Source organism: Pollicipes pollicipes, unplaced genomic scaffold (genome assembly GCF_011947565.3).
Source record: "Pollicipes pollicipes isolate AB1234 unplaced genomic scaffold, Ppol_2.1 Scaffold_6686;HRSCAF=7923_pilon_pilon_pilon, whole genome shotgun sequence".
Lineage (NCBI taxonomy): Eukaryota > Metazoa > Arthropoda > Thecostraca > Pollicipedomorpha > Pollicipedidae > Pollicipes > Pollicipes pollicipes.
In genome coordinates this window covers 1,956,235-1,978,942 of record NW_023596921.1, presented here as the reverse complement: position 1 = coordinate 1,978,942, position 22,708 = coordinate 1,956,235, and the positions used below count along the sequence as shown (strand labels likewise).

The 22,708-nt window shown below is 56.5% G+C and overlaps 2 protein-coding genes across 2 annotated transcripts; one reads left to right on the top strand and one right to left on the bottom strand.

Moving 5' to 3' along the window:
* Window positions 1-42: 42 nt before the first annotated feature.
* Window positions 43-3,567, top strand: LOC119107870 (E3 ubiquitin-protein ligase UBR2-like). The gene is made up of 5 exons (XM_037231438.1): window positions 43-227; window positions 712-900; window positions 1,450-1,564; window positions 1,819-2,053; window positions 2,857-3,567. The coding sequence occupies exons 1-5, from the start codon at window positions 55-57 to the stop codon at window positions 3,042-3,044; spliced, it is 900 nt and encodes a 299-aa protein (XP_037087333.1). The 5' UTR covers window positions 43-54; the 3' UTR covers window positions 3,045-3,567.
* A 399-nt stretch (window positions 3,568-3,966) lies between these two features.
* Window positions 3,967-10,572, bottom strand: LOC119107273 (solute carrier family 2, facilitated glucose transporter member 1-like). Its single transcript, XM_037230694.1, has 5 exons — window positions 10,388-10,572; window positions 9,893-10,319; window positions 8,196-8,270; window positions 7,820-7,957; window positions 3,967-4,086 (listed from the first exon to the last, which is right to left on the bottom strand). The coding sequence occupies exons 1-5, from the start codon at window positions 10,570-10,572 to the stop codon at window positions 3,967-3,969; spliced, it is 945 nt and encodes a 314-aa protein (XP_037086589.1).
* Between the last annotated feature and the right edge of the window lie 12,136 nt (window positions 10,573-22,708).

Genomic DNA, 22,708 nt, shown 5'->3' with positions numbered 1-22,708 from the left:
CTGCACTGCGTGCGGCTGGCGCTGGTGCTGCAGCTGGTGCAGGTGCTGCTGACGATGGACGTGGCGGAGCTGGCGCGCCAGGAGCCGATGGAGACGGACGGCGAGCCGGCCGACCAGGACGAACAGCAGTGGCTGGCCGAGCTCTACACGCTGGTCCGCTCGGCGGCCGGCATCGACGTGGCCGACGTCAGCCCGCCGCTGCTGCGCCAGTACATCGTCAGCGCCGTGTAAGGGGTAGCAGTATGTCACCAGCTCCATGCAAGTGCCAGCGGAACGTTAGCACCGTGTTAGTGGTAACAGCACGTCACCAGCTCCATGCAAGTGCCAGCGGTGTGTTAGCACCGTGTTAGTGGTAACAGCACGTCACCAGCTCCATGCAAGTGCCAGCGGTGCGTTAGCACCGTGTGAGTGGCAGCACTAAGTCGTGAATGTCATGTGGGAAGCCGCTCTCCCGCTGTTTGTAAGACGTCAGCTTCAGCCCAGGCGTGTGCTTGCCGCGCGTGTCTCTGATTCGAACGCGAGGCAGTGCACCAATGCGGGGTCCGCCGGCTTCGCTCGCGAACGCTGCTGAACATGTGTGTGAATTGTACAAGTGCGGCGTCATTTCTGTTCTTGGGTCCGTGTTTGCCGCGCCGCCCTTGCCTGGCCGCGTGGCCGCAGTCTGTTTGTCCCGCTACGTCCCGCCACGTTCCGTCGGCGCCGTGTCCGCAGCACGCCGTTCCTGCGCTGCTGCGCCCTCTACTTCCACTTGCTGACGGGCGTGCGCGCGCCGGCGGAGCTGCAGCAGGCGTTGCCGCTGACCGCGCAGCTGCCGCACCTGCTGCGCTATCTGGGGCTGGACTCGCTCTGCGTGCCGCAGGCGACCGATTGCCACAGCGCCCTCTACGAACTCGTGTTCCGGTGAGTGACGCGCCGGCGCGACGGTCGTCGCGCTCAGAGCGCCGGGTCACCGAGCGATTTCAGCCCGCGGTCAGCGAGGCCTCCGGCCCGGCTCGGTATCCGCCGTTGCGACCCGAACGGCTCGCGGCGGCGCCTGAGCTGGCGTCGCGTCCGCTCTCCGAGCGCGATGAAGGGTTCTGCGGATGGGTGCGGTCAGCACGGCGGCGCGGCAGCTTCAGCAGCTGGCTGCTGCGCCGTTGGCGGGTGGCAGTCAGGTCGTGAATAAGCGGCGTCACAGCAGTTGAAGGATTTTTTGTTGTGGCCTGATGCTCGAGCGGACTTTTGCAAGTGTTCACGATGCACGTTGTTCCACTACCCTTCAGTGGGGACCCATCGCCCACGGTAGTGATATGAGCGGCCGGCAGTTGTGGTTTCGGACTGTTATCGAATCTGGATCTCCCCGTGGAAGTTGGTGACATTTCCAGCTGCTGATCTGTTACACTGGGGGCATGGTGGCGATTTGCGTCGGACGCCGCTGCCGTGGTGTGACGAAGTGCGTCCGCCGGCCAGGTGGTGCCGCCACTCTGCGGCCTCTCTGGCGCAGACGCCCGTGCGCCTCTTCTCACCGGGCCGGGTCAGCCGTCTGATCGACCTGCCGCACGAGTACTCGGACCTCATCATCCAGGTGAGCAGCACGAGTACTCGGACCTCATCATCCAGGTGAGCAGCACGCGTAATCGGGGAATAGGCCTTGTCATGTAATGAGTTACCGGAGACTGACGTGTTTGGTTAGTTGAGTGTTTCGCCGAGACGCGACACACTATGTTGACTCGACGAATGTCACTGCATCAGTGACTGCGTTGTTCGGCACGGACGACGCCTCTGACGTCGGTACCATCGCAGCGGCTGACAGGGCGCGCTCCTCCGTGCCGTCCCCAGGCGTCCAGTTTCCGGTGTGAGTGCGGCGAGTCGGACGCGGCGCTCAGCCCGGTGCTGTGTCTGGTGTGCGGAGTCATGCTGTGCTCGGACGTGGCCTGCACGCGCGACCGGCTGCTCTCGAGGCGGGGCATGGAGGGCCACGCGCTCAGCTGCGGCGCCGGCGTCGGTCTGCTGCTGCTCGTGCGCCGCTGCAAGCTTTACCTGGTGCACTCGGTCGCCGACGCCATCGCAAGGAGTGAGCGCCGCCCGAGGATGGGGAAGGGGGTGTGAACGGTATCGGGACCGTACACGGGGTACAGCCCGGGCGGTGCCCCAGTCCGCGCCCCCTTCGCGCTCCCCGCTCGTCGGCTCGCCGGGAGCAGGGACTGAGAGGGTCCAAGGTTCGAATAAGGGCTTGGACGTGAGTTAGGCACGTCACTGAAAGTAAGTTTGACTCGTGTCGTCGCATTTGTGACGGTGATTATGCAACTGAGCTATGTTGCGATAACGCTACTGGTGTTTTCTGGTCTAGCTGAGTTTGACAATATCACTGAATACTGATGATATTACTAAGTATTGATGATATCACGGAGTAAGCACTGATGATATCACGGAATACTGATGATATGATATCACACACCATATGTCACGGGTGTCATTTTATCAAACCAATGGTATCTGAAATCGGTGATGATATCAAATGTCACCGATGATATCTTATATCAATGGTGTCATCTTATATGAATTATATCCCTGGTCAAGTGATCAGGAAAAGCATGCAAAAATGTCATGTGACCTTCCTGGTGGCCTGCACAGAACAGTCTGGATTTATTCAAAGCGATGCCATCGTTCTGTAGATGGTGTATGGCACAGCTTTGACCACACTGATGGATCCCCATTTGGCTGCCTACCACATCTGTACCCCCAGCCCTTCGCCGTTGTAGCGCGGCCTGATCGGACGGCGGCCGTGCGTCCCCGCCACCAGACGTGTGGCACGCGCTCGCTGGGGGCGAGATGCTCGCCGCTGCCTGGTCTGACTGTGCGCCGTGCGTTTGCCAGAGGCGCTGTTCCCGCCGCCGTATGTGGACCGGTTCGGCGAGGTGGACCAGGGCCTGCGGCGTTCCAACCCGCTGACGCTGCAGCTGGAGCAGTACGCCAAGCTGAACCGGCTCTGGCTGTCTCACGGCGTCTCGGACGAGGTCACGCGCTACATGGAGGAGTTCTCGTCCGGCATGATCCTGGACTGAGCGGCCGCTGCGCCGCGCGTGCCGGGCGGTGTCGAGTCCGACCTGGCGACAGCGCCGTTTGACGGCGGGATCGGCGGATGGTCGTCCGCCTGCCTGACGAGGGTGGCGGCCCGCCGAGGGTGGACGTACGTAGGGTCGACCGCGCTCACTCGGCGCAGGCCGGACCTCGGGGTCGAGGGTGACCTCTGCCGTGCTCGCGACGGGACTGGACCTTCGCTCGGGGCGGCGCTGGGCTCGCTGCGGCCCTCGGCCCGCCCGCTGGTGACCGGCGGCCCGACGTCGGGCGGGGTCGCCGCCGACCGGCCGGGGCGCCGCCGCCGCCAGCGCCGAGCGGCGCTCGGAAGTTTCCTGCGCTTTGGCTGTGTGATCAGACGCGTGTGATGTGAAATGAGACACGTGTGATGTGAAATCAGACACGTGTAACTGATGTCGCGGCAACTGACGTCACGGACTGCGCCCTTCGGCTGTTGGTGTAGACATGATTGAAAATGATGATTGGAGGTTTTACAATAAAGGTGTTTGTTAAGGATTGCTGCGGTCTTGCTGTCCAGAACCTTCTCCGAATGAGGCATGGAGGTACTGCTTAAATTGAGATGTCAAGCAGGCATTGGAATATGTTATGAAGGTACTCGACGTTTCCAGCAGTGCTCATTGTACACCGGAGCCATGAACACTTGACAGGTAACACAACACCAGAACCACGTGGTCAGCGTGGTCCACCGGCACCGAATGGGGGGAAAAACAAATTCCGGGAATCGTAGCAATTATTGGGATTCTGCTGGGGTGAAATCTGATACAGTAACGGGTTACCCCTGTTTGGCCGCTAGTATCGTGAGACACGACGATGGCAAATGCTTGATGCCACATATTTGTTCAACACGGAAGTCAGTGACGAGCGGAGCATCAGCAAGCATTAAAAGCATTAGAAGTGGTGATGGTAGTAGTAGTAGTAGTAGTAGTAGAAGTAGTAGAAGTAGCAGTAATTGTAGAAGTAGTAGAAGTAGCAATAGTAGTAGTAGTAGCGGTGGTGGTAGTAGCACGCCTGGAAAACCGGAGGCACGGAGTTCAATTCCCCGCTGTGCGAACCCTTTCTGCCAGGGCGAGAGGCAGGCGACACCTTAGTAGCAGGCGACCGCCTTAGTAACTGATTTGATCGGAAAGTACCAATGACACCCAGAGCCAAGGGGGAGGGAGCAAATCAAGCTCTTGTCAGGCGCGAGCGTCGGATCTGTGGACCGCCTCGTGGCTAAGGTCTTCCGCGACCAGAGCAGCGGTGGAAAGACCAGCCCTGGGTCAGCGAGCAGGCCATCCCGACGCCGAAAAACCTCGCTGTTGGTGACAGCTCCATGCTTTTGGAGGAGCAGCGTCAAGAGGCAAGGACCTGCAAGTTGATGGACACTGCGCCGGACCCAGAGGAGGTTGTGGACGTATTAGTGGAGTTTCTCAACAGTCTGAAGCCATCAGGTGACCCATCATATAGCCTGGTGCTTATGTCACCAGGCCGACAAAAAGCAGCAGCATCCCGATGATCCCGCTCGCCCCGTCTGACATGCCCTCTGATTTCAGACGGATCCAGGTCCCTATTAAGCAGGGCTACGCCGTGCCCATGAACAAGAGCCAAGACTCATCCAGGCTGAGAAGTGTTCTCCGATGCTGATATTTACGCCTACTGGTCCAGGGTCAGCAGCCGACCTGTTCACCCTGTCGCAGGACAACAAGACTGAGAATGTGGCGTACACGCCTGCCATGCAGCCGCGACATTCTCCGACGCAGGAATGCATTTCTAGCGGGATCACAGCGTCCACCAGTAACCGGCTCGCAGCTGCTCATCCCCACATCGCGTCGTGTTTGGCTTCGGTCTCTCAGTGCCTCACTTGCCGGCCGCGGTCGGAAGCGCCGGTTTCGGGTAGCAGACCGTGGTACTGCACCTCGGAGGGGCACGTGACCCGCCGGGTCCGAGTAGCAGACCGTGGTGCTGAACTTCGGGGGGGGGGGCACGTGAACCGCGGGTCCGGGTAGCAGACCGTGGTGCTGCACCTCGGAGGGGCACGTGACCCCACCGACTAGCCAGCTGGTCAAGCAATGATTCAGGATGACGATGCACCCTGTTTCGCGCCAGAGGCCACCAATGAGTAAACTGAGAATGGCATGTAACTCCAGTAGATTGCATTTTATTCTTTGCCGCTCACCGCCTGAGAGTCTAACGCCTGGGCGGGCTTGCTAACTTAACTGTTCCCGCAAATTATCTGCACTAAGAAGGGGTTGCAACTTCGTTGCCGTATCTGCATGTTAAATGCAAGTACAATTACCTCTGATGCTCCAAGGAATTATTTGCACACACTTTGGCGGGGAATGCCGCTACAACATGTTCGCGTATCAAATGCAAGCACAAATGCGCATGATGGTTGTCAGATCCAGTACGATTATGAAACCAAATGCAACTGTCTCAGCTCGCTACTTTGCAGGATAAATTTCAAAATTACCCGGGCATCGCCGGATATCACACACAGCGAGACATAAGTCCCCATTGTAGTTATTTAAGTCTTAGGCAATGCATGTTGGGCAGCATGTGTCAGGCATGGTGTGCTACTTTGTTTCTTTTGCATATTGTGGTCTTGCACTGCCGGAGTCTAGAAGATATGGAGAAAATAGGTAAATACTAACCACTTCCCGGCTGTAGATCCAAACCCGTAAAAGGTGTTTCACCCGCCACGGTTCGGAAATTTGTCGTCACTTGCCCAGCGGCGGTCTGCAGAATCGTGGGCTACGCCGGCACTGGAGTCGAGACTGACCGCTAGGAGTGGTCTGCAGAATCGTGGGCTACGCCGGCACTGGAGTCGAGGTCGGTCGCTAGGAGCGGTCTGCAGAATCGTGGGCTACGCCGGCACTGGAGTCGAGGTCGGCCGCTAGGAGCAGTCTGCAGAATCGTGGGCTACGCCGGCACTGGAGTCGAGACTGACCGCTAGGAGCGGTCTGCAGAATCGTGGGCTACGCCGGCACTGGAGTCGAGGTCGGCCGCTAGGGGACGGACGCCACCGTATCAGGCATCACAGGTGCCTGCAGCCGAATCATGCACACACACGAGGAAGAGGATGTCACTTCCCAGGGCGAGCACACTGCGGGTCGCGGGAAAGGGTTTTTTTTCGGGGTGCTCCACACCTTGGCTCTAAGGTAGGTTCTGTGGGAAAGGCCAAAGAGGGCTGGACTCTGCGGCCCGTCTGGGTGGGTCTCCATCTACTGATTTGAAAGGCTGTATATTGCGCCTGGCATAAGTTTCTCGATGTAAGATTGTAATTGTGCGCCTTCAGCATGTAACGGCAAACATGTAGCTGTGTTCAAGAATGCGACGTGGCTTGCATCAATTGTGCACATATTAACGAAGGTGAACGATGCCATACATATACCGTGGGGCAAGCCTTCCCCTTTCTGGTGCACTGTGTCAGGATGGCCCTGTGGTGGACGCTGAGCAAACCGTGCCGCCTGCCACACGTCAAATCCGCGTAGCAGGCGGAGCGAGTGAACGCTAAGCTGAACGACGATACATTGGCATGGCCCGTCGGTGAACATCAGGATTTTACGGGGCGACTGGCGCGGCGCTGACTGTCGACGTAGAAACACCTGCTCCTGGCACCTGCTCGAGTCCCATGACTGCGAGGGCAGACTGCCCCGATGAGGTCTTGGCCTTGTCTGACCGGAGCGGACGTAGGTCCAGCGGGCCACAGTGCACACCTTGTGAGCTGGCTGCGCTGATGGGGATACCGGTCCTGCGAGGTTCCAGTTCTGGCGGGCGGGCCCGCGCCCTATCACAGAACAAGCCGCACGTTGTCACATAATGCCTTTATTGGTACAATGCGCCGAGCCGCTGCGTTCATTGGCACGTCATTACAACAGTACAACACTATGGCAGCCCTAACGACTTGATATAAATAAAATAGATATGATTAAATAATCGCTCGAACAGCTACAGCGGTGAATGACCGCGCATACAGACGCAAGGCCCCACAGCTGTCTCTGGGCGCTCACCCAATACGCCGCCAGGCCAGCCAGTGAGGCGGCGGCGCAGGCAGGGCGCGCTTCAGAGGTACTGTGCGATTCGGGCGTCAGCGCGCCACTTCAGGGTCGTCATTCCCGCCCCGGTCACTGCCGCGTGGCCCCCGCGAGCTCCTCCAGCTGCACCCCGAGCCACGGAGCCCCGAGCCTTGTTGCGCGGCGTAAGCGCCGTCAGCTGTTACAACATGCACGCGATTCTGTGGGGAACGAAAGACAACCGAGCCGCCACTTCCCACTCTCGCCGGAACAGACCTTCACGCATGAAACCCCATAGCACAGGGCGGCTGTCTCGAGTGAAAAAAAACAGAGCACAGGGCGGCTGCCTCGAGTGAAAAACACAGACCACAAGACGGCTGCCTCGAGTGAAGAACACAGAGCACAGGGAGGCTGCCTCGAATGAAATCACAGAGCACAGGACGGCTGCCTCGAGTAAAAAACACAGAGCACAGGGCGGCTGCCTCGAGTGAAATCGCAGAGCACAGTGCGGCTGCCTTGATTGAAAAATGCCGCAGCTAGTGGTTCTGTTCGTACTTCGTCTACCATGCGCAAGGTTGGAGACGCCCTCTTGTTTCGCGTGTAGTTTGGCCACTCTGATCGTGTTGGGATCGTTAATGGCGCCGGCCGCCTGTTCAGACCACAGCCCTCTTCTGGTGCGCAACGCGCAGAGACGGACAGCGTGACTCCACCAGACGGAGTCAGAGTGCTGTGGACTCCGCCTCTTCCACTGGCGGCGGCGACCTCTCGGCCTTCTCCGCCGCGTCCACTGCGCCCGCCGGCGGTGGGGCCGCCGAGAAGAATCTCCTCTGAATCTCCTCGAGCGAGAGGCCGCGCGTCTCAGGAAGCCAGAAGGTGGCCAGTGCCACCTGCAGCAGATTGACGGCGGCGAAGAGCCAGAACGTGCCGTAGTTGCCGAGACCTGACACCATGGCTGGGAAGAAAGTGGACAGCGAGGGAACTGCACCACGCTGAAGTAGAGCAGCACGATGCTGATTGCCATGGAGCGTACGCTGTTGGGCAGCAGCTCTACCAGGTAGGTGAAGGTGATGGGTGCGATGCCGGCGCCGTAGGATAGTGTGGGTGGCCAGAGCCCCCGGCCAGTACCAGCCACGGGTACTGGCCCAGCAGGAAGAAGGCGCCCATGGCTGTACATCCGACCATGCCGAGCAGGCCGGACACCTGCAGCAGGCGAAAGACGGCGGGCTCAGAAGTCGTCAGCCAGCCAGGCAGGCGGGACGCAGACCGACAGAGACCAGGCGGGACACAGGCCGGATAGAGACCATATGGGACACGGGCCGACCGTGACCAGGCGGAACACAGACCGACAGAGACGAGGCGAACACAGACCGACAGAGACCAGGCGGGACACAGGCCGACAGAGACCAGGCGGGACACAGACCGACAGAGACCAGGCGGAACACAGGCCGATAGAGACCATATGGGACACGGGCCCGACCGTGACCAGGCGGAACACAGACCGACAGAGACCAGGCGAACACAGACCGACAGAGACCAGGCGGGACACAGGCCGACAGAGACCAGGCGGGACACAGACCGACAGAGGCCAGGCGGAACACAGGCCGACAGAGACCAGGCGGGACACAGGCCGACAGAGGCCAGGCGGGACACAGACCGACAGAGACCAGGCGGGACACAGGCCGATAGAGACCAGGCGGGACACAGGCCGACAGAGACCATATGGGACACGGGCCGACCGTGACCAGGCGGAACACAGACCGACAGAGACCAGGCGAACACAGACCGACAGAGACCAGGCGGGACACGGGCCGACCGTGACCAGGCGGAAACACAGACCGACAGAGACCAGGCGGACACAGACCGACAGAGACCAGGCGGGACACAGGCCGACAGAGACCAGACGGGACACGGGCCGCCCGAGACCAGGCGGAACACAGGCCGACAGAGACCAGGCGGGACACAGGCCGACAGAGACCAGACGGGACACGGGCCGCCCGAGACCAGGCGGAACACAGGCTGACAGAGACCAGGCGGGACACAGGCCGACAGAGACCAGACGGGACACGGGCCGCCCGAGACCAGGCGGAACACAGGCCGACCGTGACCAGGCGGGACACACGCTGACCATACAAGTGCGGACACAGAGCAACGAGACAAATAGACCGAGATGAGGCGAGATTGAGTACATATCGATAGTCGGAACGCGGCCATACCGACGAGAGGGGATACACCGAGCTGACAAGACGGGGCACACCGAGCTGACGAGACGGGACACGCCGAGCTGACGAACGAAACACAGATCGGTAAACACAAGACGGGACTTCCGGTCAGACACGACACGCGGCCGACGGCCGTGTGTCGTGTTTCGTCGGTCGAGACTGGACGGGACACCGAGACAAAACAAACTGAGACCGAGACGGACAATGGACAAAGACCGAGATCAAGACCATGTGGCATGCAAATCACCCAAGGTCAGGCAGAACTTACAGTGAACGCCGCCGTGTTGACTGAACCTTGCACCAAAAACGTGCAAGTCTTCAAAACTGTGTCACAGCGCAGTGAAATGATACGGTAAGACTTTGAAATGCACAGGTTACGCGGTGTTAGCGAGCTTATGTGTCATACGATCTGTTAAACAATGTGATTTGATTTCGATAGGGCTATCGCTGGCGCTGCAGTTGCTGACACTGAAATCTAAGGCGAATGTGACTGACCACCCCGCCTGACCGTGGACCAGCGGGCCGGCGAGCTGTCACAGTTCGGCGCACGCGGCGTCCACTAGCAGCACCAGGCAGCCATCACCCGGCCGGCGGAAGCCTGACCTGCAGCAGAACTCGGCGGTTGCAGCGCTCGAGCAGCGAGCCAGAAATCAGCATCGACAGCGCCATGGCCGCCGAGATGTACATGGAGCTGTGGTAGGGGTTGATGTCCCCGCCGGTGGAGCGGAAGATGGCCGGCCCGAACTGCACCACACCAATCGCGCCGCTGAACACCAGGCAGAAGAACTGCAGCAGAAGCAGCAGCGTCGGGTGCAGGTTCTCCCAGCGGCGGAAGACGTGCGACAGGCGCGTCAGCAGGCTGGCCGCGTGCCCGGAGCGGGACAGCGACTCCTCGATGTTCTTCACCTCCTGCTTGACGTCGGCGCCGTCGCCGAGGTAGAAGCGCACGGAGCGCTCGGCCTCCTCACTCGGGTGGCCGTGCGCCAGCAGCCACTTGGGCGACTGCGGCAGGAAGAGCAGGCCGCAACGCCTGCAATACGGCCGAGGCCGTCACCAGCGAGAACTCCACCGTGCGCCACGGCAGCCGCGACCCCAAGCCCAAGCACCAGCACCACCGTCACCGGCGTCACCGTGTTCAGCACGTTGCCGACGGCGCCGCGCACCGTGCGACAGGTCACCTCGCCGACGAACGCGCGCGCCGGGCCCTCCACCACGCCGAAGTAGAGGCCGATCAGCAGGCGGCCGGTGACGGCCCAGCCAAAGCCGGCACCGAGGCCGACCATGGCGGCGCCGGCGACCGCCAGCGGCAGCAGCGCCAGCAGCAGGCGGGGCGCGCCCAGCCGCGGAGACAGGTACACGGACGCCACGTTGCCGGGGATATTGCCGAACGTGAAGCACGAAACGATCCAGGTGACCTGCGTCAGTGTCAGGCGCTTCTCGCCGTGCTGCGGGTCGCGCTCCGTCTCCTGCGTGAAGAGGACGCTGCCAGAGCCGATCGAGCAGCCCAGGATGACGAACGTCTGCGCGCAGATCAGCGCGGCAGCGATCTGAGGAGAGAGCGGCCGTCAGCGGCAAGATATACTATCCAACTATAGGGCTGCATGGACACTGGGATGGCGCTGCGAGCGCTGGGCTGTTGGACATTACAAAGTGTAGAGGAAAATCGAGCCGGGGAGAGAAAATGGGGCGAAAGAAACTGAGGAAGGCGATGCCATAATCAATGGAACTAGCATTACGGGCTACAACTTCACGGTGTTTCAATGAGCTTCTGACTGGCTAAAGCGTAAGGCTGGCCCTCTTGTTCTAGGACGACGAGTTATTACACTGTAGCCAAAGTTGATACGAAATGGACAATGTCTCCCCGTTTTCCACCTCTTCAAGCCATTAGTCTATCAAGACTTCTGAGCAAATCATCTTTACGTAATGCTTTATTTTCAGACACATTTAATCCCTAAACGCTGTGCAGCTGGCACAGCGAGCGTCACAAATTCATATGACCCCTTAATCCACATAACGACCATGTTGTACAAAAGCAAGCATTGCATGAGGGACAAGACGAGATGCGCGTGCCGTCGAGGCCTTGTTGTCCCCTCCCACACCTCACCTGAGCACATAGCTTCAGTCAATGGCAAACAATGTTCAGTGCTTAAGTATTCTCCGCAGATACCTTGGATTTCCAATAAAACGCTCAATTGAATTCAGAGACGTCATAGCGATGTCGATAATGTGCTACATCTACTCGTCTTTTACCTTAAGTGTTCTACATTGCGTGTTATGCATCCCAGAAATGTTCCAGGTATATATATATATATATATATATATATATATATATATATATATATATATATATATATATATGTGTGTGTGTGTATACATATATATATGTACATATATATGTGTGTGTATATATGTGTATATTTTCTAGATGCACGATATATGGCCAGGATATAAGTTGTGCGTGGTATTCTCACAATATCACTACAGACATACATTCTTGTTAGATATTGTGCATGTGGAAAGAGTATGTTTGAATCATCGTCGGGCACCATGCCGAGGCCTCGTACTTGACCTATAATGGGAGTGCCGCTATCGGCTTCCCTCATGGATGATATCCATTTCTGTCGTGTTACAAGACGATGTCCCCGATGAGAGAGCTTGCGCAACCAGGACGGCTATGGGCAGATAGGGTCCGGTCCCGCACGTGATGCGAGTTCAAAGGCACACCGGAAGGGACACGCTGACAGGACGGGACAAGGCAAACCCTCTAGCAGCCCACGGTAAACCACGGAGAGGCGCTTCACGGGGACCAGTGGCCCAGCGCCATACCAGTCACCAGTGAGAGACATCCGAGCCGGGTGTCGCACAGGACAGGACGGAACTGGACTAACAAAGCTGACCCTTGTCAGAGGGCGTGACGCGCCCGCCACAGCGGGGCAGGGAAACTGCCGAACGCTGCAGCGGTTGCGCCCAGCACTAAGTCATGACCGGTCAGTGCCGCTTCGCTGGCCTCCGTGGCACAATCGCCGATGGCAGAGGCGGCGGCCGCGCACAGTGTGGTCCGGCTCGTCGCCGGCCGACTGCTGGTCCGTCGCAGGTCACGAGGCCCACACAACGCGGGTAAGGTCACGGCCGGCCGACTGCTGGTCCGTCGCAGGTCAGGACACCCGGCCACACACCCCGGTAAGGTCACGGCCGGCCGGTGGGCCGATAGGCGCGCCCAAGGCACTCGCGTCCACACACCCACCACAGGGCGGGGTCGTGACTCGGCGTCCGCGCTGCGGGTGCGGGGTCGCTCGGAGTTCGGCCGGCTCCACTGGCAGGCACCGACGCGAGCCTGACCCGCGCTGGTAGGGAGTGTCGACCAGTGAGATGCCGTGAGCTTGTGTAAACGGCCTGACACACTGAGCAGGGACAGGAGTCCGTCTCTGACAGTGCTCGTTGACGAATGGGGATCGACCTCATAAGGCGGCTGTGGCATGTCTGGGCCCGAACATCCACTAAACAGACCAGCGGCCCCCGATTTCCAGCCTCCAGTATCGACCGCTAACGACGGATGGCACCACCCACGCGCGTGTCTCCCTGCTGTAAAAATTCACCGTCGACGGGAGTCGAACCCACTTGGCGTGCCTCGATCGGAGATCAGAGCCAGGAGAGCTGAGCGAGACTGGCGGCCAGCCGGTTTGCTGCGGTAAAATACAAAATAACGCTGGCAAAGCCTTGGCACTCGGATCATATGTCTCCCAACGCGGTCGACTTGTTTTGACTTGAGATACAGTCATAGAATACACGAATCACTTGCTCCTTTATTTTATTCTAACAGATCGCACATTGGGCGGATAAAGGTAGCTCTCATGAAGCTTTCGTCGGCACACCAGCAGCAGCCTTTGTCGCTCCCCGGTTCAACGCCGCTCTCTCCGTTGCCGTTCGCTTTCACCGTCCGGCCGCCACCGGAAGGGCTGCGCCGCCAAAGGTCAAGGACGCGGTGCGGTTTTTGTCAGCCGGCTGCCAGCCTCGCCCACCCGTGCCTGCCTCCACCCCTCCCCCTCCCCACCTCCCCCGCGGTGCCGGCGGCCAACACCTGGACATGACCTCATTCCGCCGCGGTCGTGCGGTGATCGGAATTGGCTCAGCCGTGGGGCGAAGTCTAGACTTTGATAAGAGGGATGAAGTGCAACACGCACGCAGCGTTATGAAATCGCCCGGCCTTCACCAAATGGCAGATAGATGGCGATAGGGTTGGCGCCGTAAATGAAACAGGCATTTCATGCCGGACGTTCGTGACAAGAAGCGACGGAAACCAAAACCGTGGTTCTGAATGCCAGTTGGCACCTGTGGTCTTATTTCATGAGTGCTCAACTCTAAAACGTTTGAATGTGAGTGCAATATGTGACAGGGTCATGTTCTTACGCAGATTTTGTTTCCGTGCAGGAACCAACGCGTTTGGGCATGGTCGGAATGGGTTGAGACGTAACGGGATCCACGCTTGGATATAGGTACATTGCTCGGCATGCAACGCTGGATGCCTCGTTGTGGAGTTGACTGTAGTGTGTCAAGGTCGTGTTATGCTTTTTGAATTGCCGAGATGTTTCTTGTACATATTCGTGGGGTAACGTTAATAGATGTTATCTCACCCTTCACGCACCACCACTCATCACAGGTGTCGATTTATATTTTTGGGTGGCCCACTGCCCCTCCCCCCTGCCCAATTCGCCCTGCCCCCGAACGGTGAGCTGGCGCCCCAACCATCTGAACCCCAAGTATAAGCAAAATGTTTCCAAAATGTTACCAAAATCATATCGATTTTGACCCACGCCCGGCCAGGGCAGTCGACTCCCCCTACGATTTTTCGAGCACAGGTCAAAATCGATCGCTTGCAGGAGCATCGAATGTTCACTGCCTTTTCGTAAATTAATTAGGTACCCTTTGTGCAAATTAAAAGCTTTGATCTGCCGAGGTCATGGACCTTAGCTCAGGTAAAAAAGGGCAACATCTAAAAAACTTTGGTCACGCATAACTTTGTATGCTATTTTTCATTCCTCAAACTTGCTATAGTAATACAACATGATAGAACGTGCAGTTTGTTCATCTGTCAGTGGCTTGGGTTGAGGTCAGTTTTTTGCTTTTTTCGTAAATAATGCAAAGTTTACGTATTCGTTTGCAGGCTTGGTGTTTGTGTGTGAGAATAGAGTGCTACCTTAAGTTTGCAGCCTTCATATGACCAAAGGCAGCATGACATTGGCCTAGGCCACGACCTACGGGGTGCCTTCTTGCAGACAAATGCTAAGCTTAAAACAGCAATTTTTCTAGGCAACTTTAGGTGCATTCGACTTTTCCATTAAAAACGTGCTTAAAACACAAAGCAATGCATAATGAGGTCACCATAGGTCACGTGAGAGCATGCAAGGTCATAGGAGGTCAATGGCCTCTTGTCTGTTGCGGAGAGGCTAGCTAAATGAGTGCGACGTGTGTAACCACCTCTATATCATGTTTGTGAGGCTGATGACGTAAACCTTTATGTACCACCGTGCCTGTTCTCAGCTTATTACAAATACATCGCCAAGCGCCAGAGAGACTATGTATAATGTGTGCAAGAGCTTTGCGATCTTGAGCACCTGTAGATGTACAACACACTATTTCTGACTACAGAAAAGCATTATGCTTGATCCAGTTAGCACTTTAAATGTGCTCATTTGGATAGTTTATGAATTTAAGCTAAGTTGACTTCAGCTCACCTCTAGGTCAGCCTAAAATGGTATTTTGTGTTTATGAGATGCTTTTTTACAGCTGCACCTAGGAAAATAACCTAAAATCAGAAGCACCTTGTGAAACAAAACCAAAGCTATCTTCTTGTAGTCTACTGAAAGATCAACTATGAACGATGATCTGACCTGAACCTCGTGGGCGGGCAAAAATGTTCAGAATGCACGCTCAGCAGTCTTGACGCCTACTTCTGTTTTCTTAATAGCTGTTGAGCGTATTAACATACGCTTTAACTGCAGCCATCATAATTGCCGTTTTTCCTTTTGTGACCTCTGGTGACCTCACACCTCACCTAAGATCAAAACATTGGTGTGCATTCCTGAAGATTCGACGACGCTTTCACTGCGGTATATTTGTTTTTTCTCGTGTGACGTCTGCCAGTTGGAGATCCCTGGGGGGGGGGGGGGAGGTGGGAGTTTAACACCTACCGGCCGGGCGCGGTCGTCTCAGACCGCCGGCCCACCATGTTCAGCTGAGTGCAGCTGGATTAGTTCGTTGCACTTTTAGGGTTCCACGCTCGTACTATGCTTAGTTGAAGATTTTCTGTTTGTGCTACTTTCTGCACGCTTTCAGTTACAAAATTCACAGGCTTTGTTGACTCCAGTCTAGTTTTGTGGTAATGTCCGAGTGTTTTGGCAGCTTTCAATGATGTTTAATGTTCTACAGACCGCAACGATTTGTGTTCTGCTGCCACGGCGTCTTATTGGAAAATTAAAACAAGTCGATCGGATATTAGAACCTAAAAACGTGATGAACTTATCGGCCGTCACGTCCGGAACAACACTCGAAACGGGTGGAGCTCCTCTTCGACGTGCATATTCAATCGAACGGTTACGAAAACCTGACGATTGACACTAGCCGACAAAGCCGGTGGTGGTAATAGTCCGGCGAGGACGATCACCAAAATAGCAGTCGTGTCGAACGAGCCTGACGCGATTTCTGTGTTCTAGCCTGAGACCTGCATCGCGGAGACCGGGAACTCGGAACTCTGCACCAGCCTCTAACACGCGCCGTAGAGGGAAGGGCGAAATCCGCCCCCTACTGTTTTTTGTGAATATCTCCAAAGTGAGCGAGCAGATTTGTATGTTTTTGTTTGGAGGGTGAGGGAGGTGTATCCATTTCACCAAGAATGGATACACAACACTCGAGAGATGCTCATTTCGTCCTCAAAATGCGCGATACGTGTCTGTGTTTTCTTATTCTAGTTTGTCTTGAATACCTGTCGTGTCTCTTTGCCCTCCTCAATAGTAAGGAGACACGCTGCGCGGCGCTCAGTCAAATGTTGCCACGTCCGAGGCCTGATGCTTACGAAGGCGGATAAGGCTGCTGGGCTCGACCGAAACGGTGGAGGTAAGGAAAGGAGCGTACTTTAGACTGCATTCCCAGACCTCGTAGCTGATAAACTCGTGTGTATTGTTGCTTTAAGGCCCGGTGAAAACGGATGTCATTTGACATGCTCAGTTCAGACGGGCCCGGCGGATGCTAGCAGAGAAGACGGAATCGACCGTGATGCAAAGTCCATAATTCAGCTCATCTGGTGATTAGTGTTATCAGCACACCATGTGCACAACCAACACGATACGGTTTCGGGTTCAAACCTGTGCAGGTCCCAAAATATTACCTTGTCACCTTTCACATGCAAATCGGCGATGTAATCTGCGGTGCTAGAGCGTCATCACTGAACGACCTGTTTCACGCCTGGTGACAGATAGAAGATGCACGTGCGCTCGTCCCATCGGTCCTCATGTCTTGCAATGTGAATGTTGCTCCAACGCATCACGGTTTGCTCCAACGAATCTGGGTTTGACGATGGTACCTGAACGATGATGACATCCGATTTGATCTGATCCGATATGCTTATCTGCTCGATCCGATCTGATCTGATCTGCGATCCTGACGAAGGATTCTGACATTGACATGCTCGTCGCAAGGCCGCCCGGACGCCGGAAGGGGGTTGGGACTTCCGCACCAGAGATATGTGTCAAGGGTCAAGGGACGCGTGCTTGTTTTGCCTTTTAGGGTATGTGAATTTGAATCACCGCGGCCATGATGTTATGGATAAGCGGATGGGGGTTGCCCAAAAGTTTAGAAGGTTGTGGCATGAGCCTCTGCTTCATGTTATATGCTATCTTTCACAAAAAGTTTTCTCTTTTCGCCGGAGCATTTTACAGGGTTTTGCCTTGGCGGGGCCCCGCGTAATGTAACATCTGATGCTACTTTCATAATGAAAGCACTTTAGTCCATTTATTTATTTGACATCAGCAACACTCCACCTAAATACCTGGCTATTACGTGCCATCAGTCTGAGAGATAAAATAGCACGTCAAAAAAACAGCGGAAAGTGGTGGGAGATAAAAGAAAAGGATATAAACACGCATGTACGCATAAACAGTATAAAACAGTCATATCGCACAAAAAGGGCCTGGCAGCGCGCCTAAAACCTGTCGAATCCAGTCGTCTAACACCCGCAGGCAACTCACTGATGAGAGCGCAAAGGGACGCTGTCCTGCCGCCGTGCGCACTGCCGGGGGGGGGGGGGGGGGGAGGCGCAGGTTTTGGTCCATGCGGAAGATCGGTCATTGGTCCAGCAGGCAAAACCTGCAGGTTCACCTCGGTCACGGGCTTCGGCACAGCGATAGCAGTTTGTACTTCACACATTTGGCGAGGCGTGACGAAGTGCAGGTCATCCCGCGCGTGAGACACGTGATCATACTTTCGTGGGCCAGTAGTTACTCCGGTTGCAAAGTTAAACACCTCAAGCGGTCTGGTCTCGTAAATAACTGACCCCTGTCCATAACCTAAAATGCACGAGATGACTAGACCCTGCACTAAGGGCAGCAGCGCCCGTTGCTATGGGAGGAAATGGCTGAGGTGGCGGAGACCGATCGGGACGCTGATGCGTTTTTTCTACTACATCACTGACGTGTACAGTCCAGCTCAGGTGGCGAACAAAAAGCACACCCTAAGTTTTTGTTCGGTCAGGCTCTCCTTCCTGAACAATTTCCCCACCGCCCCGTGCGTTGACAGGCGGAAGTCCGCGGGTAGTCTGTCTGGTGCCAAGAAGAAGGATTTCGGTTTGGATGCGTTGAGCTTGAGGCCGTGGACATGGAACCACGATGCTGGGAAGGAAAGGGTGGTTGTCATGCGTTGGATGAGGGAGGAAGGGTTGCGGTTGACATCGGATCTGAGGATCCGGCTGTCGTCAGCGTACTGGGTCACATGAGCGTCTGGCGCGTGCAGGGCGAGGTCGATAGCGAAAATTGTGACTAAAAGGGGGCCAATGGCTGATTCCTGGAAGACTCCCGTGGTATTGGGAAGGGACTCGAAGACCACTCCGTCACCAGAAGAAGAAGAGATGCGGACTTACTGGGAATGACCAGAAATATAGCAAAAGGAAACCAAGCTGGGTCGATGTTATAGAGCTGGAGCTTGAAAACTAGTTAAGCATCAGGAATAACGTCGAAACATTTACTGAGATATAAGAGGCACACGGGTGAAAGATGGCCACGATACATTTTGGAAAAGATGCGGTTGGTCACAATGAGCAGAGCATTTTCTGTGGAATGGTGGGGACGGAAGGCATGCTAGGATGAGGACAGAAGATGATTGTCAGACATATCGGTGGGCACCTGGCGCTGCGCCACACGCTCGACAGTCTTGGCCATGATAGGGACGGTGGAAACAGGACGACAAACGGAGACCAGGGCTGGATCGTCGGACTAAGAACAGGGTGAGTTTGGGAGCGCTTCCAGGAACGCGCGGAATCACAGGAGATGAGGAAGTGTTCATGACGTGAAGAATGATAGGGCCGATGGCGTCAACACAGAGGAACGAAATGCGAATACAAACATTATCAGGTCCACACGCCCCGGAGCGCTTCCTGGAGAACATGACACAGGCAGCCCGTTAATGGTTGTGCCAGTCACCCGAAAACCGCCAGCGCCCACTCTGGACAGGCGACGTGGGACATCAAGTGGCTGCCCAAGACCAGCCAGGTTGGCTGCGGCACGGGAGCCGACATTGATACAATAAGCATTCATCTCGTCCGGGGTCGCGGCTGTGAGATTACGATCACTGCCCGCGCCCCCCCCCCCCCCCCCATCTCCTCCCCCCGTAACATCGAACTGATAATGCGGTACAGAGAACTGTTCCGCTGCTCACGCAGCCTCTCTTTAGCACGCCTGATCGCCGACCTCGCCCTCCGGTCGAGTTCACGGAAAACCGGAGATCTCCCCTCGTGACGCGACACGCCCCTCCGCCGTGCATAAGGTCAAGGGTCGCCGGGTTGACAGCCGGTGCGCCTAGATTCCTAAGTGACATTAGTTTGATCGGAACATGGTTGTCAGTGATTGGTAGAAGACAGTCAAGCAGATGGGACCACATGTCAGTGGCTAATGACTTAAAACACCGGACCAATCGATATGGCACAGATCACGAAGAAAACCAGCGTGGCCAATACGTTTCGACAGCCAGGTATAGATACGCAGAGGCTTGACACGGCATTTTGCCAAGGCGAAGAGCGTGCGAACAAAATGACGAACGGCTAAAAGCACAGTGAAAAGCTCCAACACGGCTAACGACGTATCTAAATTAGAAATGACCGCGTCTTAAAGCAGCCCGGAAGAAACACTGGACTCTGACCAGCGGGTGCAGATGAAACGATCGGAGCATCTCATTTAACCGGTCCTTTGTAACGTTGCTAGCGGGGTCCAGTAAATTACAATTCAAGTCATCCATGATGATGATCATTTAGGGGTGGTGTAGAAGCACCATGGTATTGCAGCTCCAGATCGCTGAAGTCCGCCTGGAGGGCAGCCGCGACGCGGCGCGGGGGTCGGCAGACCGCAGCCACGGGGGCCCCGGCAGACCGCAGCTACGGCGCGGCGCGGGGGCCGGCAGACCGCAAGCCGCGACGCGGCGCGGGGGGCCGGCAGACCGCAGCCACGGGGGCCCCGGCAGACCGCAGCTACGGCGCGGCGCGGGGGCCGGCAGACCGCAGCCACGGCGCGGCGCGGGGGCCGGCAGACCGCGACCACGGCGCGGCGCGGGGGCCGGCAGACCGCAGCCGCGGCGCGGCGCGGGGGGCCGGCAGACCGCAGCCACGGTGATATGCGGATCGGACTCTAATCTCATTAGCAGCCAGAGGGACTCCAGCCAACAGTCCCGACACTCAGATTCCGGCTGTTTGACGACATTGGCTTCGTAGCAGTCACGGCTCAAAATCGTCTCACGTCCATCCCCGACCTCTCTTGGCCGGTCCGCATGGTGCAGTGCATGGCTGGATAATGTGCCAGTCTAGACGCACTGGCGGATCAAAGCCACGTCCCAATGATCACTCAAAAGTCGTAATGCAGCCGGTTTAGATGGTCATGCTTCAGTGGAACTCTTTTCGGCATCAGGGATTGGATGTTGACAGGTTACACAAGGAGGTTCCGACGACGACCGTCCGGAGAAGAGCACCGCCACGCCTGTCCGCCCCTACAGCCCCGGCGCCTGGTGCCGGCACCACGCCTGCTACGCCGGGCAGCGCGAGCGGCCGCAGGACGGTCACGGTCAAGGTCACCTTGGCCGGGGTATGAGACGAGGTCGCCTCGAGATCGGCTAGCACGTCGACAGGGTCGGCGGGCTGGGGGTCGCTACAGTACAGCGCCGGTGGCAATAGTGCTGGTCCGAACCGGGAAGGTGGCTGTGATGCTGGTCTCGGAGCCGTTACGAGCAGGTATGTCAACACCAGCAGCACCAGATGGCTGACAATATCGCGGTGTATCTTTGTCGCGGCAGACGTAGACTGTCTCGCCGAGCAGACTGTTTCGTCAGACTGACACGGAATCCACGGCACACTGCGTCACTGGCAGGCGATCACTCTCACACAACAGTCACTGGCGGGCGATCACTCTCACACAACAGTCACTGTCAGGCGATAACTCTCACACAACAATCACTGGCGGGCGATCACTCTCACACAACAGCCACTGGCGGGGATCACTCTCATACAACAGCCACTGGCGGGGCGATCACTCTTACACAACAGTTACTGGCAGGCGATCACTCTCACATGACAGCCACTGGCGGGCGATCACTCTCACACAACTGCCACTGGCGGGCGATCACTCTCACACAACAGCCACTGGCGGGCGATCACTCTCACACAACAGCCACTGGCGGGGATCACTCTCACACAACAGTCACTGGCGGACGATCGCTCTCACACAACAGTCACTGGCGGGCGATCGCTCTCATACAACAGCCACTGGCGGGCGATCACTCCCACACAACAGTTACTGGCGGGCGGTCACTCTCACATGACAGCCACTGGCGGGCGATCGCTCTCACGCAACGGCCACTGGCGGGCGATCACTCTCATACAACAGCCACTGGCGGGCGATCACTCTCATATAACAGCCACTGGCGGGCGATCACTCTCACACAACAGCCACTGACGGGCGATCACTCTCATACAACAGCCACTGGCAGGCGATCACTCTCATACAACAGCCACTGGCGGGCGATCACTCTCACACAACAGCCACTGGCGGGCGATCACTCTCACACAACAGCCGCTGGTGGGCGATCACTCTCATACAACAGCCACTGGCGGGGATCACTCTCATACAACAGCCACTGGCGGGCGATCACTCTCACACAACAGCCACTGGCGGGGATCACTCTCACACAACAGCCGCTGGTGGGCGATCCCTCTCATACAACGGCCACTGGCGGGCGATCACTCTCACACAACAGTTACTGGCAGGCGATCACTTTCACACAACAGCCGCTGGTGGGCGATCCCTCTCATACAACGGCCACTGGCGGGCGATCACTCTCACACAACAGTTACTGGCAGGCGATCACTTTCACACAACAGTCACTGTCAGGCGCGCAGGACGAGGCACAGTGCGGTGAGCCAGGAAGGAGCGGAACTTCCGACGCCGCGGCCGACCGGGGGCGGGCGCAGGCAACCAGGTATTACTGTCCGAACTCCGTTCTGAACTGTCCATGGTGTTACCGAAGACAAAGCGTAGAATTGACCACACTTTAGGTGTTTAAGGATTCGTTGGTAGTTCAAAACTGCCTTGGGAACAAAATGCTCCTTGCAGGAAATATGAATTTATAAAACTTGGTGGTAAGCCCAGTCATTTTTAGTGATGAAAAGCAGATAATGCACATACGAGAGAATAGCCGTCAGTTCATGTTTTCTTTTCAGCTGTTCATGATTATACTTGGGATCGTAAGCCCAGATGGAAACATCGAATACTGTCAATATAATTAATGTTCGGACTATAAGATTGTTTAAACAATACTTCCTGGTGCAATGAAGGTCGATTACTCATCTAAGAGCTCTGAGCTCATAAAGCAGGTAGCTCCCTCTCCGCAGTGTATCACTGCTGTCAACACATCCCAGCTCACTCTCCGAACACCCGGAACCGGTTGGTTTTCTCTAGAAGACTGGAGCTATGTGATCGGAGATACGTCTGAATATCTCTGCTCCACTGACGTCAGCAGTCCAATGCTGATTTCGGTCTCGGCATACTAACTGCTTCGCACAGATAGGGAATAATCAGGACCGATTGAATAATAATCAGGATTTATTTTTTGCGGTGCGTGACAAAGCTGAAATGAACCGGCAAATCCGTGATGTCGCAATTTTGTTAATACGCT